Here is a 23187-nt window from a genome sequence, read left to right as displayed (position 1 = left end):
GGAGTGAGCGGCAAAACACTGTCTATTTATCTGTCAGGTTCCTGACAAAGAACTGAGCTGACAAGTATGGGTTTCCCTCAGCAGAGCAGGGGGGCTTTATTCACCGTACTTACATGCCCAGTCTATGCCCAGAGACTCATGTTATTTGCAAATCACACTCTTTGAAAATTCACAAACGGGGCGAGACATGCCACGCTATGAGTTTGTCAGCTGCCTTCACAACAGCTAGCTATATCGCTAACAGTGTGCGTTTCGGTAAGGAAGCAGCTTTCTCTTAGCATTTGCCTCGCTGTCACTTTTTCCAACACATGCGTTCCTTGTGTCTTCATGCTTGGGGTCTCTCCTCCCTCAGAGGGTTGCCATCTTCCCTTTGGACTGACAAAACGCCCACGCTGAAATATGAAAAAAAAAAGAGAGGGAGGAAAAAGGAAAAGAGATTCCTGGAATTACATCATTTTCTGCTGAAGCAGTTTCTCCACAAACCTGTGTGCAGATTTCCTCACATTTAAAGGATGATTAAGAAAAAAAAGTTGCCTTAATTTTTTCTTCCTCCTTTAAAAGATACCTGGCCTATCTTAGGCTTTGGGGTTGAAAATGCTGATACAAAAACAGGACCTGTTTATTCTTTATACCCTTTTCCCACCATCGGCGAAATCCTTCCCTAAACATCCGGACAGAGAAGCACTTGTGTGGCGCTGATGTCACAGACCTACCTGGCCTCCCTCTCACAAAAGCTAAGGTATCATTAGCTAGGCCCACACAATGGCCATTCAACCAAGCCACTGTGGTCCTCAGGACTCTGGAACAATGTTATTTTTTGTCTCAGAATTATAAGGACAGAGTTTTGCAGGAAACCTGACAGACAAAACCTTTTAGAGGTAAATGCTCCAGGCGGCTTTTGGGTTTAATCTTTTCCCATTAGCATTTTACCCCCCCCCCCCCCCCCCCCCCCCCACACACACACACACACACACACATACACACCACCACCACCACCTCCACCCCCTCTATGCTCACACACAAAGACCATATTTACAGGGTCAAAAGTAAAGGCTCTGGGTCTCTGGAGACTGCTTTTTCTGTAGATCTTTCCTATATATTTGCAACACTTTTTAGAATTTATTTAGCTAATGGATTTCACTCGGGCTCCTGGGTAGCTCACTAAAATCTTAAATGTGTATTTGTTTGTGGTGAATTGTTTTTTTCTTTTCCATAACAGAATAAGAACACGGATAAATGAATATAACACACCCCTTAACTAAATATCGTGCCAAATTTTACACATGCGCACGAGAATATTAAAAATTATTAAGCCATAAAAGCGGGGGTTTATATAATAGAATTGTTTTTTGTCAACAATGCAACAGCTATGCCATGGGTTCATATGTGCTACCTTTGTGTGTGTGTGTGTTTGGTCTCATGTGTGCGCGTGTGCACATTCACTTACGCTCGTGTGTGCACGTGTGAGTGTGTATGTGTGTGTGACTCCATGTGTGTGATTCATTCCAGGGCAGTTTTAGTCCTTATAAAATATTCATTTTGGTTGTGCAGGGCCCTGTAATTGCCATCTCTCACCCTGAATTATTTATACCTCGCACAGACTGACAAAGCTTTGCCATACGGCCCCAGATGAATCAGAAAGCAGCCATCTCTGCTGCCAACAGCACTGGGCTTTCACACAAATATGGCAGCCACGTCTCTCTGCCTGGCCTCTCTTAATTTGACATTTTCTTTTTCCCCCTGCCTTTGTCCTAGGTGCACAGAAAGGTTACCTGTTAGCTTTAAGCACCGACCCGCTCTCTGTCTTTCTATCTTTATACCCCCCACCACCTACATGACAGTCCACAGTGGGTGTTTTTTTTTAAACTCTTCTGAGAATGCGTTAATGTGGTGCCGATGTCGCAGCCTCATGTTTCATGATGGCTTACCAGTTTTGACAGCCACTTTAGATGTATGTATTATACATTAGTAATAATACAATGCCGAAATACACTTGCATACATTTGAGCATGCATGGGCAGACAGCAAAACCACTGACTCACTGACCTATATGTTACACACAAACAAACGCTCATATACATACGCATGCAAATTAGCCCCTGCTGGCCTGCTGGGTCCAGCAAGGCTTTCTGTAAATGGTCAAAGCCCCCCTGCCGGCCTTGCCTGTACAGATGTGTTCCTCTCCGTCTTGCCTGGGTCTGATCACTCCAAGGTGCCACAGGAGAGAGACGGCGGCGGTGTATGGCTCTCATTGTAAACCCGCTCTGGGGCCTTCCAGAACCCCACGTCCAACACCCTAAATACTACTATTCACCCTGGCCAGTTACTCCAACATATGCTTATCTTCCATCTCACTAGTGCAGGGAGGTGCTGACTGGTATTTCCTCAAGGCCTCAAGCTCCAACGCTGACCAGTAATCAAAGCACCATATTTCTCCTCCTGCAGAAAAATAACCTGGAGATACCTCTATGCCGTCCAGCTGGTGAGCAGAGTAAATATTCCTCAGGGCTGTATTGTGGATGTACGTGATTATTTTTGTAATGTCAGCCACCTCATGAGGAACACTCAGACTGTCACGGTCATTATCAGTAATCATCATCACATTTCTGTGGTGCTTATGATTAAGTAAAATCTAGGAGTTCCAGTTTGGATGTAGATGATGCCGGCACTATAGCAGCAACCAGTGTTTTATTCGTTTTTACAACAGGGCCGTGCAAGACAAAACAACGCAGAATTATTTATGTTTTGTGTCTTATTATATTGTGTTCAAAGTCCTAGTAGAGAAAAAGCTGTATTCAGAGTAAAACAAAGAACAGCGTGCAACAGTACACAGCCTCAGCAGTATCTTGATGTGAGGGGATGGGAGAGGCAGAGAGAAAGCTTGGGGCTAAACATGCAGTATGTGGCGGGCTGGAGCTAAAAGCTGCATAAAGCACACAGCCTTAGTCCACTGTTAGCAAGTGATGGATAGTTAGCAGGAGCTTCGAGTCTTCGTCTAATCTGTTACAGTAAACCTGTGCCAAAGCCTGAAGGGAATCAGTGGGGGCTGGCTAGGAGTGGGTTTGACGTGAAACCATTTGTGAAGACGAGCGATTCTCTTAAGTAAGAAACTAACAGTGTCCAGTGAGGGAGAGGGATAGTTAGAGAGCGAGAGAGACAGGAGGTGAGGAGAATGAGTGAGAGTGCGAGAGAGGGAGAGAAGGAGGAAGAGATACAATAATGAGTCCTGTAGCCATGGAGTAAATGAAGAGGGATTGACAGAGTGAGGGATCCTCAAGTGAAATAATGTCAATGCCACTCTGCCCATTAGAGAGAAAGGGGGATGGTGGAGGAGAGGGTAAAGAGGGATGAATGGAGGGACACAGCTACATCTTACGGTGCAGAGGAAGCACATAAATTATTTGTGACACCCTCACAACACACATACCACCAACAAAAATATGAAATATGAAACAACAAAATGAACTGACAATAGCAGCAGGAAAAAATAAAGAAATGAAAACAAAAAAGGCCTTGGAAATACCCAATAAATTCTTTGAGACACGTTGTTGGGATATTTGATGCCGAACAATAATAATCACAGTGACATCTGCCTTGCTGCTCTCGGAGGAGACGGGCAGAGCCCGTGAGTGGAAGGGGTTAATCTTCCAAACCCAATAAGGTTGGATAGTGAGGCACTTGTTCCCCGATAAAGAAGTGATAGGATCTGTGGGTCTGGTCCCTTGGCGCTTGTACAGGGGTAGAGCAAATATTGTTAATGTGCTGTGGTTTACTTCAGCTAAGGCGAGAAAAACAGCTCTGCTTGACGAGAGAAGACAGTGGCAAACATGAATACGATGGGAATGGCCACGGAGCTCAGTTCACCCTCCCAGGGACTTAACTGGCACATATATCCAAGCCCACTCAGTTGCATAAATAAGTGTTCGGGAAGATTAAGATCTATAAGTGTCTCTATTTCTCGTTTTACCTGCTCCGCCTTGTCACAACAGGGATCTGAATGCAGTTCAGTGAAGTGCCTAATAACCGGAGCAGTAGGTAGGGAAGGCAGGAGGCTTGACATTAAGACCCTGGCGTTTTGGAAATCCGATACGCTATTGACCCGTGTACTACTATCTCAGCGTAGAGATCTGGTGTCAGCAGATTGTAGTCTGGTGTTGGGAACCGTTTTCTTACAGGGCTCCTGTAACAGGGGCCCATTGAGTCTGGGAGGCAGCTGGGGCCTGATGGGCTGGAGCTGGGTGGTGATCGATACTCACCGCCCTGCAACGGATGACCTCACTGTCATGGCTGCCGGCTGTGGACACTGCATGCTAGTCATTAGTGCCGGGGCACCAATCAGGAGCTTAGAGTTGTCAATACCTGACTCTTACAGAAACCATGGCCATCTGTCAGTGTATTGTGTAGCAGCCTAAGTAAATATGGGCAAGCTCTTTTGAACAATAAGAACAAGGTGTACTATTAGAGAACGGAAAATATATCCTCATGTAAGCAACTAAAGAAACTGGTGGGTGAAAACACGTTTTAAAAAAAGCTGACTTTTTTTTGTAAGTCATAAAAAAATCCGAAAAAGAAATGGATGAAAAAAATGTGAATGAAATTGACAGGACAGCGAGCCTCCACTGTCGATAGAGCCTTCTTAATAATATAACATTATCCTTATTTGCCCTCTTCACTCAAATCAAAGGAATGGACATTTATGCATGAGTGACATCAACCCGGCAATTAAGTTGGTCATTTAAACGAGAGAGGGCCTTCCTCACCTCGCCTGTTTGTTTTTTCCCCCCCTCTCCCTCTCTTCTTTTTTTCCTATTCCTCTTCTGTTTGATGATGGGAGAGGGTGAGCTAGAATTAGGGCGATGGGTCTTCCTTTGAGTGTCAGCCTAAAATGATCAGAGTAAAGATAAGAGGGTCTAGCAGCCCTCAAATCAGTCAAAGTGCCAAAGTCGGCCTTTTTCTCCTCAATTACCGGGTCTGTGAAGCCAGGGAGTGGAAGGCGCAGAGCCTGCTGCATTACTAAAGAGACAATCTATTTCCCCTTTGACCAGAGGGAGAGAAATCATTATGGCATGATTAGTAGCTTCAGCAGTGGGCGAGCATGGAGGTACTACAGGAGAATCGTATTAATTGCCTTAGACCAAGGCATGAGCAGGATTGTTTTAATGTTGATTTGTGGACCTGTATGACTAGCTGTCGGAGATAAAAGCTGATGTCAGGTCTTAGTTATACTGGCAGACTTCGGGCATGCAGACAGAGAGGGTTGATGTCAGAATGAGCTTCTGTGGCTACACTGAAAGTCTTTCTCTATATGCCTGTCAATGTCTTCCTCTTTGTCTTCCTTCACACTTCGTAGTTTTCCTCTACGCCTCCCTCTTTCCTTCCCTCTACTCCTCTCTTTCTCTCAGATGGACTACACCCCAGCCCACCCCACCCCTTCCCATACACCCTTTCTCTCTCTCGCTCTCCTCCAACTGATAGCTGCCTTGGCCGATTATTTCATCCAGTGCGGTCCACTGAGAGCCTCCTCTCCCGGCTTTGGAAGAGCTTTAATTAGCCATGTTAATATCCCCTTCATTGGCCTTAATATCACTCAACACCTTCCTCCATCTCAGCGGCCACCAGGGTCCCCCTGTCCTGTCAGAACAGCTGATTATTGAGAAGGATAGCTTTAATCAAACCTAATTGCAGTTCATTCTTTCTCTCTATCCCCCTTTGCCCTCCATTGCCAACATCTAATGGCAGCGACGACTTGATATCCCATTAAAAAACAATTAAACAACCTCCTTTTGTCTCTGTGCGTGCCAAAACACCAGCACAAACTTCTGTAGATATTTAAGAAGTAAAAGAGAGAGAGGGGCCTTGTCTTAATTGCTCTCCTTTTCACCAAGGACCAATTTGCACTGTGCTCATGGAGAATCTTAACCAACTCAAATGTAATGGATGCTATAGCGCTGCCACTGCTGTGGACTATGAAAATTAAGCTTATCTTTTTAGGAGAGAAATTGTGCTTAATTGCCTTCATAACAGTAAACATAAAGGAGCTACTTTATGATAGCGTGGGCACTCAATTTCTTGTGTTTATTGTTTCTTAACTTTTGGTTTTGCTGTAGTGGGAACAGTATGTAAAAGCATTAAAGTATCCCAGAAAAGAGACAAGACTAACTCTGAAAGTAATGTGTTTCTTTTATGAAGTCAATGCATTGCTTGGGAAATATATTCTATCTCTTGCTTTGATATAAATTGTTTACCAACCGGTGATGGATGTACGTGCGCATGCCTGCACGCACATATGCATGTAGATGTGTGCACACGCGCACACAAATACGCACCACCCGCCTTGCCCAATCTATATGAGAGGCGACAGACAAATAAAAGTCGTATTTCAGGTCTGCTTTCCGCAGATGTCTGCTGCTCTACATTATGGCTCTTTGGGGAAATAAAAACAGGGTCAGGGAATTAGAGTACATAATGGTCATTTTGATGATCAGCCAACAGATGCAACCCGAAAACACAGTGAACACAATCAAGCGAAATGCACTAATGACAAGTCAGGTTTTTTATGGCCTCACCACACACCGACAGGCAATCAGCATTCTGGCATGGGTTAAAACGTCTTTTATTGATGTCCAAGCCAAAGCTTCTTGGATGTGGAGTGAAAATATTTTCTCACCTCTCCTCTCCCTCCTGGGCCCTCCGCGAAGCACAAGGTATAGGAGTCTATCGAAGAACGCTTCTAAATGACCAGTGCATGTGTTAATGTGGCCGGGGTTAGAAGGGTCATTTCAGACTCTGATTTATGGCTTGGCCAGGATCCCACTGGGCGAACGAGAAGTCTTAAGTGTTGTGAAAGCGTCCTCGCAGGCCACACAAGCCACTGTATTTAGCTGAATGAAATGTCCGTGCAATCTATGGTGCAATCTATGGTAATCCAATGAGCCGCTGCAATTCTGTGAGTCAAGTTAGTATTACAATGAAAACCGCAGTATTGCATATAGTAATGCTAGTGCAATGTGATGAAAAATAAATATCACAGCACTGTATTTATAAAGAATCGGAGAAAGCAAAGGCGCAATCAGTCATGATTCTGTGGGGAGAATTTGCAAAAACAACAAGTCGATTTCATTGTTTATTCTGTGTGGTTGTGCGGGATTTTACACAATGGGCTACATCTGAGATAATTTCTCTTATTGGTCTTGTTTTTAGTTTTCCTCTCTTTAACTATTTGATGTCTGTAAAGCCTCATCTGATATAGAACTCTCAGTACGAGGGCTTATCAATAAATTCAGCAAGACCTGAGAAGGCGGCTTACAAACTAAGCAAGCCCAGATCTCACTCAGACGTGACATTTGTTCAGAGACGATTAGCCAGGTTGTAATTTGTGGCATAATTGCCTCACCCACCCACAAGAACATGGGTGTGTGTATGCGTTATGTGTGTGTATGTGTGTCTGTCTGTGCGCGTGTGTGTGTGTGTGTGGCATACGGTGGTCCCAGGAGTGTCCGCCTAATTGCCTGACAGGACTATAAGTTTTGTGGCGCGCTCTCACCTTGTTAGGTCCTTTATCCCTGATGCTCTTCAAACAAGACCTGGTCACAGGTGGGCCTCATTTGCTTCCCTATTGAACAGGAGAACTTTAATTGCACAGGGGGTGTCCTGGGATTAAAGCGGTGGGTGGAATATCAAGTGACTTCCTATATGTTAGTGGCAGATGGGAGTTGGGAAAGACCCGTGAACTCAGGTGAGAGGATGAGATCACAAACAGCTCTAGATTTTGAAAGAATAATAAAGAGTGCGACTTCTCAAACCGAGATACCGTGATGCTCACACGGTGAATGAATGAATGTGGAAAATGGGTGTGCTTGAGAAATCCTGTTGAAATATTCTGTCACCTCGCCAGCTAAAATTCCAGCTTCAAAAGTATAATTAATATTTTTGCTTTTTCTTTTCTGCTCTCTCACAGATTCTTCCTAAAGTTCTTTCTCAAGTGCAATCAGAACTGTCTGAAGAATGCAGGGAATCCACGAGACATGCGCAGATTCCAGGTGACTGAAATCTATTTCACACATATGCTCTATTTCTGTCCCTGTCTTTCACTGTCTCGCTCTCTTTTTGCAGACACGCACGCTCTCACACACACAGGTGTGCAAATGCACAGCCACAGCTGCTCCACTATACTAAGTCACACTGACACAGATTCACATATGAATACATTTTTATTATTGGCACTGAAGGAGGCAAAAACCAGGCAAAGAGAGAGAGAGAGGGATTTTGTGTCCTGTGTGCTCTTGGACAGAATATTTATTAGGGAATACCATCTGACACAAATAAGGATATAGGATTTAAGAGTGCCATCAATTGTGTCCCTGACAGCTTTCTGAGCCTCTGCACAGAGGGGAGGACGATCCAACCAAATGTAACAACAGTGTTAACTCACGAACTGTCTGGCAGCGGAAACGCATACCTTCTTGCACACGCATATCTGCAAGCACGCCCACAGGCAGACACACACACATAGACATATAGATAGATGGGATACACGCTAGGAACCCTTGCATATATGTTTATCCACATATGCATGTACTTTATGTCAAAACCATGCTTTTAAAAAAAATAAGAAAACATTATTGTAAGCTAACAAAATACTGCCAGTTAAAATACATTTTTACCGTCTCTTAACTCAGTCTTATCTAAAGTGTCAAATAGTTAAGCCTTCAAATGATTGACTCCCTGTTGTTCCATTTGTCTACCTATCCTACTCAGCAGCCCACATCACCACAAGCAGCCCACTAGGTCAAGGTGAGACAGTGAGAGTTTAGTGTGATTTGTCCTATCAGGGTAACGACAGCCTACAGGAGGGCGGCCGTCACTGGCAGCACTGTTTTGTGATAGACACATAAGCCAGCATCCTCCAGGAGGAAGCCCAGATATGAAACAGACAAGACAGGGTGTCCCCTCCTGATGTCACTACCATCAGACCTCCCCTGCCTCTTCAAATCTTCCCTCAGGCTGAATGTGGACTGATGCGTGACAGCCACCAAGGGCTTTCACCTCTCACTCCAATATGTCAAAAGGAATGCAAGAACTTTTTGCATCACTCTTTTTGTGTAACTATATTATTTTCCCAAAACAGAAGATGTTTTTACTTTTTATTATCATCGATTGCCTTTATTCCAGCAGTTAGTATGTCATTTGCCCTAAATAGATTTCCCAGATGTGCCACCGTAGGTGTTTCTCTGGCTAAAGTTGTGTATTCTGCATGCCTTCCACTCTTCTTATTACCCCAAAACCAGCTGGAGGCCAGAAAGGGCCCAATCCATCATCCTCAGCTTGGCCCAGCTCTGAACCTGCTCACAAGAATGGAGCTCTTTCACTTCCCCTTCTCTCCCCTCCTCTCCCTATACCCCCACCTACCCCAAACCAACCAAAAAAAGCACCCCCCTAAATTCCACTGCTACACCGAGGTCACTTACCGGCGAAGCAAACCTGAGAGGGGCTCTCTGTTTCCGGCTCAAAAACACTTTGGCCATTCACATGTGGCTCACTGTTTGGAATGTGGTAGCCAAAAAAACAACAACAAAAATAAGCATTATGAAATATGGAGTATGGCTTGGAATTTGATCCTAGTAAAATGTTTGCTGAGAGATGGGATAGAGCACTGTTCAGTTGCTAATGACTCCAGTAATATTTTAAAAGGGAGGCCTTCCATCCTCAAAGAGATGGACAAGCTGATCAATAATACCGAGCTTCGCCTATGATGACAGTTGGTAGAGTGGGTAAACGGAAATGGTATTTTAGTGATTGAAATGTCAATTAGCTGTACACAAATGCACGACAGTAAAAAGAAAAAAGGAAATGGCAGGGAGGGGAGGTTGATGTAATGTGATCTGTCCAAAGAGGACAACCAATTCATGAGCTTTAGCACCTGGACACAACAAACTATTCATACATCCCTCAGAATGTCCCTAAACCTTTACCAAAATGTACTATTATCACCTTCAAACTTGCTCAATGACATGTTTTGCTTTAATTCCTCTCGCAGGTTGTCGTATCGACGACCGTCAATGTGGACGGCCATGTCTTGGCTGTCTCTGACAACATGTTTGTACACAACAATTCCAAGCATGGGCGAAGGGCTCGCAGACTCGACCCTTCAGAAGGTACGCCTCCTTATCTGGAGAATGGTAGGCACATTTTTACATCTTATAATTTGCTACGCTCCTTTTTCTCATAGTTTCTTTCAGACATCCTCCCATTTTTTTCCTCCCAGATCACACACCTAGTTGCTTCTAGTTGCTTAGAAGCTTTCGTTCCTCCATCACTTTCATTTTTTTTCACTTTTTAAGTTGCTTTTGGCCTCACTCATACCTGCTGTTATGTCTTGATTGGAAGCAACATGCATTAGTCAGTGTTTATCATTTCAGTATCGCCAGCGAAGATGATAATACTCGGACTAATTCACTCTTTTAAAATGTTATACTACTTCCAGTCTCCTTACGCACCTACATTTGTCTTAAAAGCCAATGTGAAACATGATCAAATTGCTGAAGAATTTGGCTGTGAGGTCAATTTCCTGCCACTGGGTTCTGCAGTTTTAGCTGTGAGAGAACTGAAACAGGGGGAGGAAGGAGAAAGACAGAAAAGAGGGGGGAGGTAAGGGGGGTTGCTTGTGTGTGTGTGTGTGTGTGTGTGTGTGTGTGTGTGTGTGTGTGTGTGTGTGTGTGTGTGTGTGTGTGTGTGTGAAACAGAGAGAAAGAGAGAGAAGGAGAGAAGGGGTGTGGGGGGTGGCCTATGAGAAAAACAGAACTTACTGTTTTTCTTCCAACTGATTCCATATGATAGACTGATTGCCTTCTCAGCCAAAAGAGAGAAAAGTAGGACCACCAAACCATGGGAAATCCAAAAAGTAAAATGCACTAAACATAACCTTCTGACCCTTGTGGCCTCCGCTTGCAGATGGGAGCACACACAGCTGAAAGACTGCAAGGAAAAGAAAGAAAGAAAAGTTAACTGACTTAGCCCAATTGTGCAAATTGCTTATTTTCAGATTTCAAGGGCCAATTATGGCTGGGCAAACAGTTTATATACACCACTGACTAAAACAAGCTTCTCTACACATTAATGGGCATTAATGGTTCTATCACCAAAAGCAAATGTAATGTTTAATACAACAACGACTAATACAAAAAAAAAAAGAAAAAAAAAAAGACCAGACAATTAATATATCTCAGTGCTCTCCAGTCCTAGTGGGGGAAAAGCTAATCTATTTGTTTTTGTCTTTATTAATGACTCCTCTACTGGAGAACAAAATCAAATAATTAAAGTCCTGCCCGGAGCACCAAAGTCATTATGTTCGCTGACGTTCTGTTTGTGTGTTTCACGTTTATGACACGATAGGTGTGGATCGCCTAGCAACCAGTTTCTTAATGAGGAGAGCAATTAAAGAGGTTGAGCCCTCGCCTCCATGTTCCCCCGCTCCCATGGGACCCCCTGCGTTGTGTGTGTGTGTGCGTGTGTGCACGCTCGTGTTCTTTACAGGTTACCCTAACCCATCCTTTTTTATTCTACCCTTCACCACACTCTTCAAAGCAGCAGAGTGACGCCCCGTAAAGCAAGAAAAGAAGCCATTGTCAACCGCCCAGTTGAACATGTCTTTGTCTAATAACTTTAATACACCTTCCCTCTGCTTAACTGTGTGTGCTCACACAAGTTGAGATTTGTGTTTTCTCTTTTTTCCCCCCTCCCTCCCTCTTAGGCTCGGCTCCATAACAAACTAATTTAACATGCATCAACTGCGATTGCTCACTTTGTTTGCGTCACCTTTAACAAACAGAAATGTGACACATGAGAAAAGGAGAGCCGGTCATAAAATGTAATTCCAGCCATGTCCTCCACACTGCTTTGACAACTAGCAGGCAGACAGCATGCTTTAAATTAGTAACACATTCTTCCTTGGGAGTTCACTGGGCGAGAAGCCTTAGATATGTGACTGGCTGACTGACTGTGTGGCTGAAACACAGAGGCATCCTTCCTCTCGGCTCACACCGCACTTGCACGACTGCCTCGCATTGATCAAGAAGTGCTGCCCCCTGTTGGCACAGAGGGGCCACAGCCTGTGGATGACAGACTGAATCTCGCCATGTGACATTTTTGTTCACTTGTGTGTACTGTCACACAACAAGCATATTATGCATTCAGACATGGATGTTCTTTGTGGCTGCCTGTCACTCAAACATGTATAGATTCAGGCTCAAAGGTGCATAAACATGCTCACAAATAGCTGAGTCTTTCACACAGAGCACCCCCCCCCCCACACACACACAGACACACACGAACAACCAGCACTGACACACACAGAATTTCTCTCTCTCTCTCTCTTTCTCACTTACTCAGACACACTCGCGCACACACACGTTCCTTAGCTCAGTTCCACCATTATAGAGCCCCAGACAATATAGGAGACTCAGCATAGAGCCTGCAGCGCCTGCCTCATTTGCATGCCAAGTGGCTGTAATGCTGTTAGGGTTTATGCAATAAAGACAAGTGAATCCAGACTGCTGGGCCTAAGAGGAAGAAAGAGAAGGAGAAAAGAAGGGGGGGAAAAGGAGAGGAGGAAAGGAGAAAGAGAAGGAGAGAGTATGAGAGAGAGAGGCTGAGAGTGAGCGAGAGAGAAAGAGAGAGAGAGAGAGTCAAAGGGAACAGATGGCCCAGGGAGAGGTAAAAGGTATAATCCCATCAGCTGCACTATCAACCGACCATCTGGACATCCCACAGCACAATTACAACACATTTCAGCAGGCAGAACAAAGGACGGCTTCACGGGGCCACATCAGACCTGTTTGAGTGTCACAATACTAGAGCTAGGACCTCCTCCGCTCAGATCTTGGATCCGTTTTGACGTCCTCCGCGGCTAACCCTAACCAGAAACGACAAAGATTAGAGCAGATCCCAGATCAGCACCCCGCGATCAATTCACAGCGAAGGCGATCTTGGAAAAAAAAAAGTCAAGCAAACAAACAAAAATGGACAAGGGTAACGTTTTAGCAAACAGAGAGAGAGAGACAAAAGAGCCCCCAAAACAAGCCATGACATATGAATTCAAATTCAGTGAATTTCCTCAGCTGTAGCCCAAAGTTTGCAAAAGACTTAGTGGTGCAACACTCAGAGCGGCAGGGCGGCTCTTTGCATCCTCATCCGTCCACTCCTCATGATGCCTATCATCTGCTGAGGGGGCATTGTGCGTGTCTGTCATCAGATCGCCTGCGCTGACTGTGTAATCCACTTCGCCACGGTCCCCATTCAGCACATGCTTCCCTCTCTGTCTGTGCATTGAGACATATGCAAATTTTTAGGCAGAAGGGTGGACGGCTTAGGGCCTCAGTCGCTGCCTCACCATGGGTCCTTCTGCGTGTGGGAGGGGGCACTGGGATTTCCGAGGTAGTGCGTCTGCGTGTGTGTGGTTTTGTGTGCGTGCGTGCGTGCGTGATTGTGTGTGCGTGTCGCAGGTTCCAGGCTGCAGCTGCCCCCCAACAGTCACCGTCACCATCAGGCCCTCTTCTTGCCTCCTCCTCCTTCCTGCCCCCCTCGCTCTCTCATCCCCAAAGTCAATTTGTTTACAGTAATTTTGAAGGGTGAATTATTTGCTGTAATCGTCCGCACTGATGAAGGTCAGGCCCTTAGAGGGGGCCCAGCATGCCCATAGAGGGTTGGTCCTCTTTCAGACGCTCTGCTTCGCAATTAAGGAAAGCAAATGTCACTCCTCCAGGCCTCACAAATGAAAATCTGTACGAGGTGATTAGCATGAAGTCAACAGCGCCTGTTAAAGTCAGATTCCCTGTAGTACCAATGTGTGTGTGTGCACTTTATGGGCACGGAGAGAGAGCAAACATGACCTGAACAGACCCAACAGCAAGGCAAACAAAGGGAGATGTCTTGTCTGAGGTGATCCATACAACAATGGCTGACTGTGATTTACTTACTGGATGGAAAGGATAATAGAGGTTTAGAAGTGAGCTTGTAAAGGGGAGAGAAAAAAAAGGAACTTGCAAAATAGTTGCTCGTATTTTGAGGAAAAGGGAAAACATGCACAATTCATAGTGTGTTAAAAGATATTGATGGAAATAGATTAAATTTGATATTGCTATTTTATGGCTAGCTGTCATGCTATTTCTGTTGTAAACACAGTGTTGTGCTGAGCACCATATTAAGGTAATGCATCAAATGACAGTGAATGTGAGGCACCAGATCACTCAAATTAGATTATAATAACAACCCAGACTGTTGATGAATGGCAGAGCTACGTAGCAGAAGTCATGCCAGATGAAAAGCATTGTAATAAACAATATGAAATGGATTGAATCGATCACAAAAAGAGAGAAAAAAAAAACACAATCTGAATAATTCATGAGTGCATTTCACGTTATGAAACCTGAAACTACGCTCACCGCCTGCACTGTACTGCACATGAAGAACAAAGGTAATGAAATAACATGAACCAGCAAAGCTTTAGCTTGTCATTTCCACTTTAACAGCCTGTATTCTTGACTCATTTAAGATGTGTTCAACTTTGAAATTTTACTGTACATGCGGGTGCATGCTTAATCAATTCTGATAGCTACATTTGCCCTGACACATAATTTGCTCCATCAAATCATTTTCCTGGTGAGCCTGGCGTTTAGCCTTTGTGAAGTGGACCATTTGAAGGGTCTGCTTAACTACATCTCTCCAGCGCACTGATAAATGATTTTGATTCTCGTGCCTTAAAGGACAAATCCATCATTTTTTTTCCAGGGGCAATTTCCATGATATGTCTTTTGTGAGAGAGATATGGAGGGCTCAACGTAGAGGTGGCGCAGTAATGTGTCTGAGTGGAAGGAGACGTGAGGCCTAGTGCTGAAGCTTAGGTGCTGAATTTGCTCTTCTCTTTGTCTTGGATAAGCAGCCACCCCATGCATCAAGGCTATCAGTCCCAGTGAGGGATGGACCACTGGAGGTGCCACTGTCATCCTCATAGGGGACAACTTCTTCGATGGCCTACAAGTTGTGTTCGGCACCATGCTTGTATGGAGTGAGGTACGATGTAGAATTTCACATTTTATACTCAATTGAAACCCATCCACAATATTAGGATAATAATTATTAAGACAAACTTTCTAGCAAGTAATGACCGCTTATACCCCTTTTTTCTTTTGCTTTTTTTAAATCTCTGTGATCCAGCTCATAACTCCCCACGCCATCCGCGTCCAGACTCCACCTCGGCACATTCCCGGTGTTGTGGAAGTAACGCTGTCCTACAAGTCCAAGCAGTTCTGCAAAGGCGCCCCTGGAAGATTCGTCTATACCGGTGAGTCAAAACTTCCTCCACCCTGCTCTCCCTTTTTCTACAGGCTTATTCATGTACCCCCGCTTTTCCCCCTTCCTTCTGGATGGAGCCCCCAGCCTTAAGTCCAGGCACTAATAATGAACTAACCGTCCGACTTGCTGAATGTTGAATGTGTGAGATTTGCACTGCTCGTGAAAAGCTGTTGTGGAGGGGGGCGACTACAAGTGCAACTCGATCCCTCTCTGACCTGCCACCATACAAGGTCGTTGCCAAGCTCTGTTAGAATCAAGCTGTCAGGAAAGTTATTTCTGCCAGTTCTCTTTATCTATTATTTAGTGAGACAGATAATGCTTTCTGCTAATGAGCCAATTTTTTATAAGCCAAAATGTGATTTCTTTTTTTTTCTTACAATAAATCAGATTAGAAAAGCCATATCTACTGTAGGTTAAGTGCACACATATATCTGGTTATTCTCATGTATGCTGAACATGAATTCATAGGAGAGAATTAACAGCAAAGAGGGAGAGATATGTACGTGAGAGAGAAGGGGAGTGTGTGTGTCACACTCTAAGTAAAGGATCTGATTATCTTGGCTAACAGAAGGAAGTGGTGGTCTTATCTGTCATCATTGGTGAGGAGACAGAGGTTCTGGGGGTCAGAGCCTGTCTGACCTGGAAGCCTCTGACTGTTCCAACTCTGATGGGCAGAATGAAATGGGGGTGCGTCAAGGCACTCACACTTCCCCCTGCACTCCCAAGCCTCCAAGCACAACCCTGGCCTTGCTACGCTCAAGGCCAGGGTTGTGCAGCCCCCCCCCAACTCCCTCACCCAAAATCCCCATCCAGACCCCTCCATCCTGGGGCAGCTGTTTCTCATCAAGTCCCCCCTCCCACTTCTAAAATCTCCAGCACCACCACCTCCACCACCACCCCCAACCACCCGTCCCCTTCTCCTCCAACCATGCAGTCTGGCCCAGCTCTCCTGCATTTAACCTCCCTAGCAGGAGCAGAGCAGAGGCCAACAAGGCACTGGGATAATGAAACAGGAGTGTAGTGTGGCTGCGTAAGTGTATGTGTATATTTGTATGAGAGTGAGTGAGGGGGAAATGTGTGTGTATGTGTGTACATGTGTTACTGTGCAGCCCTGAGAAGGTGTATAAGTTAAGACATTAATGGCTTCTATAGCACCCTAGTGAAAGTGCCAGGTCCCTTAAGAACAGACCCCATTAGTCACAGAGGCTAAGCGGATTGGGATGATTACCATCAGGTTTTACTGGGGAAACGTGTCCCCTTCTCCCTATCTTTGTTGTTTTTTTTCCCACCATTCTTCTTCTCTGTCTTCCCTGGGTTCCTACTCACTTCCAGTTAGTATAAAGATACAATTACCCCTCGAGGCAACGGTGGTACAATTGATTAGTGTGGTGAATTAAAAGAGAAAGTCACCAATAGACAGGTCTGGCTCCTCTGCTCTGCTATTCCCTATGTGGCTTACCCTGATTGTACAGGGGTTGACGCTTGAGAGAACGAAACCGTTATAAGAGCAGAATGCATAACGCTAGAAAAAGATATCACTGCTTCCACACGTACAGTAGGTAAAAGGATGTTAGCTACATCTCTCGGACATTAAAATGACAATTGGCTGATGCATTGAGTGTAAGAGAGCAGATATTGTATTTAAGAATGAAACTCATTTCCAGCTATAGCTTTTCTTTCTGTTTCTGACTCTTGAGCAAATGGCACTTCATTTGCAAATAGATTTGGAGTTATAATAGCACATTACATGGGCTGAAAAGGGCATGTAGTGACACAGTGCTGTCTAAAAGGCACAGAAAGGCACGGTGTCATATTGGAGAGCACCATGTGCATATCAAAGGTCTAGTTATCAAAGCATATGGCTTCAAGCATGACTTGAGAGCACGGCTTGAGAGGAGTGCCTTTTTAGACTTTTTTTTTATGTTGACTCTTCTTGCACCACCACCCTAATTGTGGAAATTTAACTCGCTCAATTTAAGAAATTATCACAAATTACCAAGAGTCAACACAGAGGAGACTGCAGTCAATTCGAACAGCAGAGGGACATGTCCTCACTCGGGTTAGCACCCTGGAACGGCTCCAAAACTCACAATCCATTCTCAGAAAGAGAGCACGGTGTAGTATATGTCAAATAATCCTGTTGGCATCGACTCTTGAATGTTTAAAACACTAATGAGACAAACAGACATACTATATAAAACTTGAGAAGCCTGCAGTTTACCGACTGCTTTAAATAGCTTATATCCGTTCTTTAAGTGGCACATTTTTAAAGGAATGACTTGTTGCCTATTTTGATGTTTTACAGTCTATACCTTTTACCTTCTAAAAAGCTTGTCGTCCCTTGGAGCTTGCTGATTTGTCCTCTGTCTAATCCATATATTGGTTATCTATTGGTCAGGACAGGACTGGTAGAACCAGCTGTCAGCAAGGTTGTAGAAAATCAAAAGGAGAAAGTCCTGGCTGTATCTGAGTCAATACTGTATTATACTTTTCACTTTATTAAACCCTAAAACCTGTACGTGCGGGCCAGATTAAATATTTCTAAACCAAAAGGTCTCAATTTTCTGGCCTCATTTGCAGCATTTTCACCTTTTTATTGCATACTTACATAAGTGTATGAAAGAGTAAATCATAAATAAAAACTTGAGTGTACAATTCATCCAATTTAAGCTCCTAATTGCATCAGAGCTTTTGGTTTTCTATCTTGGCCAAGTTTCCACGAGTGCTCCCCTCCAGGGGCAACGATGCGGGCTCTTGGTAATATGGTTCTGCAAGCAGTCCTAACACACTCAGCCACTATTTATCCTAATCAGTGACATCCACATAACCAGGATTGCTTAAAATGAACCCCTTCCGTGCCCCAGAAAACGCACATTTACCGGGACCCCATTTGTCATGGGTAAATTGAGGGTCAGTAAACTTCGCCTGTATCCTCCAGTGGGGATCCAGGACATGCATCATAACGTTAGGAGAGAATGATTGGCGAAGGCGAGCTGTCACACATTTGTCAGGGGGAAGGGAACATTATTTGCTAATTTCCCAAGCTGGGCACTGACAGGGTGCTTCGTCTTCAGACCTTTGGTGACCAGCATGGCTTCGCAGCTATTAGTACAAGTCAAGTGTTTTTTCTTTTTCTTTTTTCTCCCTTCACTGTAAAGCGGCAGTAATAAGAGCCATTCGTTCGACCTCACAAGACTGCAGCACACACTGGGTGAAGGATTTTTGGATGAAGCGGATGCCCCCATACAGTGTTCTGTTCTTGCCAGGCCTTAGTTGTGGCCAGACAGCCTTGAGGGCTGATGGATCACAAACTTTCCTCGTCAAGGTGACGCTATCGACTCCACTGCACCAAAATCTGACAAAATGGGTATGAGGCAGTCATTCATCAACATAAGGACAAAGGGGTCATGTGTGCTTCACTCAATACTGGTGGAGCTCAAGAAATGTCAACCTTGTAAGGGATGGAAAAGGGAGATGTTGATAGTGCAGAAGTAAGGGTTCTTTGTAAATACACTTCCACTAAAGCTTCCTGCTTTATGAAAGTCAAACTATTTAATGCCAGTCTCCAACATGTATGCACCCACACTGAGCTGACAACCTCTATGCACAAATCAGAGATATAAATAGTGAAGTCCACTTCTCAAATCCAAAATTAAACCCACTTAATGTTCTGCTCTTAGAAAGAGGAACACAGTGTTACAGCGGTGGACCCTACTCTCCCTAAAAAAAAGGGAAAAATTAAACAAACAAATGCAGACGTCTTTATCAAAGCACATCAGATAGGGTCCTGTGCTGACCAGCTCGTGAATTGTCCCTATCCTTGCGTCTCCTCTCCGCCCTGCCGTCACTTTGAAGTTCCAGACTTAGAAGCTGATCAGATGAGGCGCTTCCTTTTCATTTCCTGTCCTGATGGGTTGGGTTTGGTACTCGGTTGGTTGCTGGTCAGCGACGGGGTGTGGCCTACAGCAAAGATATGCTATAATCAAAGGCATTCAAGGAGGTATGTAAACAGATCTGCTTTTGAGGAGCTCTTTGAAACACACACGCCAAATGACTTCATATTTCCGCACCCTTTAAAGCCACTCCGCACAACATTTGTGATATTTCTAAAAAAGGCTGATTTAAAGGAGGAAAAAGAAAATCCCCCTGCAGTATGAACTGCTACAATGAGAAAAGATGACATAGGCATTTATAAATGTCACTGCCACAGTCACGTGGGTTGTAACCAGTTGGCACAACAGTTTTAGCATGTGTCAAAGCATGTTATCCACTAGCCATATCCCCATACCTACCTGTCTCATTACAACTCTGGTATTTAGCACCAGCTCCACGGGAGTGGAGCAGACACTCATTGCCAAGTTAGATGGGCCTGGTTTGAAGGCCTTGTGAGCTTGTGTGGAGCACGACAAGGTTCCACGGAGGAAGGTCCTTGTGTCCAATTAGAGGGCTGACGTGACACGTGCTCGCACTCCCCCACTGTCAGGCAGCTTGTCAGGTAGGCTTTGAGAAGCACACTGTGGCATTATTCCACAGCGTGTTATCAGCAAGTGACCTGTGAAATCCAGCTCCAGGAAATTGATTGAAATAAGCACTTGCAGTTGAGCATGTATTTTCCCCCATTACATCTCTCTGTGAAATGCATTGTGGTTATCTTTCATGAGAAAAATGAAAGCATAGGTGCGTGCTTTTTTTCCTCCCAGTAAGGATGGTATTCATTGATTTAATTTTAATTGGACCCACTTTTTGTCCCACAGTATCGTTAGAGGTCTGTTTTGTAATAGCTCTTAAAATGGATTGTCCTCATGAAGTCACAGCATCAGTCCTCTGCCACGGGAAAGATAGACACAGGAGGCAGGGAGGGGGGCTCTTGATAGACGAGGATCCCTCCTCCTCTTTTTTTCTCTACCTCCTCTTCTTGCCCCATTTTCAGTATGATCTGCACCCAACGGGCTTTAAAAGAACTCCAGCCTCCCGCCCCCTCCTCTGCCGCATTTTGATTGAAATTCATCGGCAAGTTTATTGAGAAATGAATGAGGGAGGCAGCACGGTATTGACTTTGAGAGGAAAACACAACTCATCTTGAATGAGGGGGAAAATGCGGCCGTAATTTAGCCGTCATCGATCTGTGCCCCGTCCATGTATTGATCTTCATTTTACAATATTAATTTGCGCTTGCAATCAGCTGTGAAGGGAACCCATTTGATTTCTGTTGGCCGGTAATGTGTGAAAGTCCGCTGACGTCCTCAGAGAAGTGGCACAAGTACTTTAGATGTCATCTAAGAGGATTGAACAGGTGTCTTCGGCCCTTTCTAATAATACCACCGATATGAAGGGAGTCTGGAATTATGGATGGGCAATCTGTAACATTGCTCCCTTTTAAGCGTGTTAATTACATTTTATCTGTTGCAGGAGCAATATCTGCTGGAGACTGTAACTGTCTGGGTTTTTTTCATCTGTATTGGCTCAAAGTTCATGAAATTTCAATGAACATTGATCTGTCTCCATTGATTTATCTTAACTGCAGATCTTTGAAATTTTAATTTCCTGTTCATCTTGAGACTGCTGGAGATGGAATCACTGAGTGATAACTGGCTGCAGTGGATGGAGATGATATGGTCAGTGTTAACACAGATGAGGTTTGCTTTGCGTGGGTTTGCTGTGAAAATTTCAATTTGCCTTGGTTTGGTGTTGGTTGATTTTTTTTTTTAAGATGGTCTGCATGCGTATTTTCTGCTCTCAACACTGGAACACATTTATACTGAGGAGCAGCAGCATGACTTCTGAATATCACGCCTTCCTTGTACGCACAGGAGTCCGTTTTAATTCCTTAACGCAACGCTGTGAAGATATACGCTCGTCCTACGTCCGCAGCTGTTGAATATTGACGAGAAGAGGTCGTTATGTGTGTTGATGCTGTTGTGAACTGCATCCATCTAACAGACTGCAGGTGCCTAGAAGGCTTCAGTTAGACTGTTTGACAAGTCACAAATGCAATAACACTTGAATGAACTTCTGCCTGTGCTGTTTATCTGTCTCCCCCTTTCCAACTCCCACTCCACCTCTAATTTGTGTTAAGGGGAAAGAAAAAAATAACTGCTCAATGGTGTAGGAGGAGTGGAGATAAGCTCGAAGCAGTTAAGTATAATTAGCGAAAGTAATAGCTGGCAAATGGCAACAAGGCTAGGTTTTTATCTCCTGGAAAGATAGAGTTATCGTAATAAGCTGTAATGGCTGGCAGGAATGCTAGTACACTGTGCGAGCTTCCATTCAGGCTCATAGACTTAACAAGGAACAATTTCCTTTAAATTTACTGCTTTGCTCAAACATTTCCCTATGTTTTTACCTCGATACTGTAAGCCAATACAAGTGTTCAATCCGCTTTCATATGGACTGTGGGCACACTGTGTTGTATCGCCATGTAAGCACTTCTGGCTGCCAGAGACGGCCATGTTACAGTGTTCTTGTAGAGCGGTTACTCATGTCCTATTTCTAGAGAACATGGAGAAGGAGCAGCGGACCACACTCAGATGCCATGTACACGCCATCCACTCTACATTTTAAGTAAAGTGGCTCGACTGAGGCGGCTAAAGGAGCTCTCAGAGAAAATGTGTTAGTGGCATGAAAGGGTGGCAGATTAAGGCATCAGATCAAAATAAGATTGGGAATTGCACATTCCAGGCAGAGGAATCTCACTGAAGGTCTGCCATGCATGCCCATGCGCATGTGTGATATTCAAAATTGGAAATGATATGGTCACAGCTGCACACTGAGTCATGCATTCCATTTCTTCATATTCTGAAACATGATCATTCACTCTCTGGAGAGAGAAAATTACTGAAATATTCATAAAAATGTTCTTCCAAACCTTCGTGAAGGGGAAGCATACTCTTTATCACGTCTGTTCTTTCGTCACTTACCATGCTAATTTTGCTCACATATGGCAATAAATCCTTTTGTTATCAGCTGTTTAACTTGAAACGTATTCGCCGTCGCTTTGTTGTCTCATTATATTTGTAAAATTTGTATCACGACAGAAATTAAACCCCGGGCCATCGCTGTGTATATAAGACAGGCAGGGAAAGAGAAAAAAAGAGATATAATTGAACAAAACACGTAACCTGTCTAAATCTGAGCCGAAAATGAGAGAAAATGAAAATTCTATTAGTCTCTAATGTTCCCTCTGCCACCTCCCAACATCCCCCCCGCATGTGCTCTTCATCTCTCCTGCAAAGTATTCAAATGCAAGCCCTGCCTTACCTCCCCGTGTCTCTTTTTCTCTAATTATCCATGAGGTCAGTAAGCAAAATGGGGAAGAAGCCAGGAGATCAATACAAATTATCCCTGAGCAAACCAGTGCTGACAGTTTGAATTGCAGCATATGTTTACCCAAAATCAGGCAATTTATCTTAATATCAGGCGAGTAATGCAGCAGGGGTGAGAGGTCACACAATCTCTCCACCTCATAATTACCCGCCTCTAAAACAGGAAAGTGGTATTGATTGGCCGCGGGCCGGGAAGCGGGCGTGACTGGAACGTGCCAGCGACCCCCCCCCCCACCCGTATCATACCTCCTCCAGTCCCCCCCCCCCCCTCCCCTCGGCTAGACTCCCCACCCAATTCAGGATTTATGGGATGTGTGTGGAGGGTTTCATGTTTCCTTGCAGCGATTGAGAAGCCTTACAAGGAGGGGTAAGGAGGAGGTTAGGGGGAGGGGGGCATGCTTTGTCCACACCCTCATCCCACCTCTCTCTCCATATTGTACTGGAAGGAGCAAACAAATTCTGGCATGCATCGAGTCATGCCGGGGCATCACAGAGCTGCTCTTTAGAAGAGAGTAAA

At 44.5% G+C, this 23187-nt stretch overlaps 1 protein-coding gene across 8 annotated transcripts in view; it reads left to right on the top strand.

Annotated features, from left to right (window-relative positions):
- LOC146655507 (transcription factor COE3) overlaps positions 1 to 23187 on the top strand; it is a 66869-nt gene that overhangs the window by 31866 nt on the left and 11816 nt on the right. For 2 of the 8 annotated variants that reach the window (XM_085427896.1, XM_085427893.1), the window contains exons 7-10: positions 7958 to 8039; positions 10037 to 10154; positions 14936 to 15066; positions 15211 to 15337. In XM_085427896.1, coding sequence (XP_085284022.1) covers positions 7958 to 8039; positions 10037 to 10154; positions 14936 to 15066; positions 15211 to 15337 — 458 coding nt within the window. Of the gene's footprint in view, positions 1 to 7957; positions 8040 to 10036; positions 10179 to 14932; positions 15067 to 15210; positions 15338 to 23187 lie in introns of all 8 variants that reach the window. The other 6 variants (XM_085427895.1, XM_085427892.1, XM_085427897.1 and 3 more) reach the window with 3 other exon arrangements.

Source organism: Rhamphochromis longiceps, linkage group LG13 (genome assembly GCF_057381845.1).
Source record: "Rhamphochromis longiceps isolate RC_006_pf linkage group LG13, R_longiceps_female_GT1.1, whole genome shotgun sequence".
In the NCBI taxonomy this organism is placed as follows: domain Eukaryota; kingdom Metazoa; phylum Chordata; class Actinopteri; order Cichliformes; family Cichlidae; genus Rhamphochromis; species Rhamphochromis longiceps.
The sequence above is the reverse complement of the archived record's forward strand: the minus strand, read 5'-3'. Positions and strand labels throughout refer to the sequence as shown.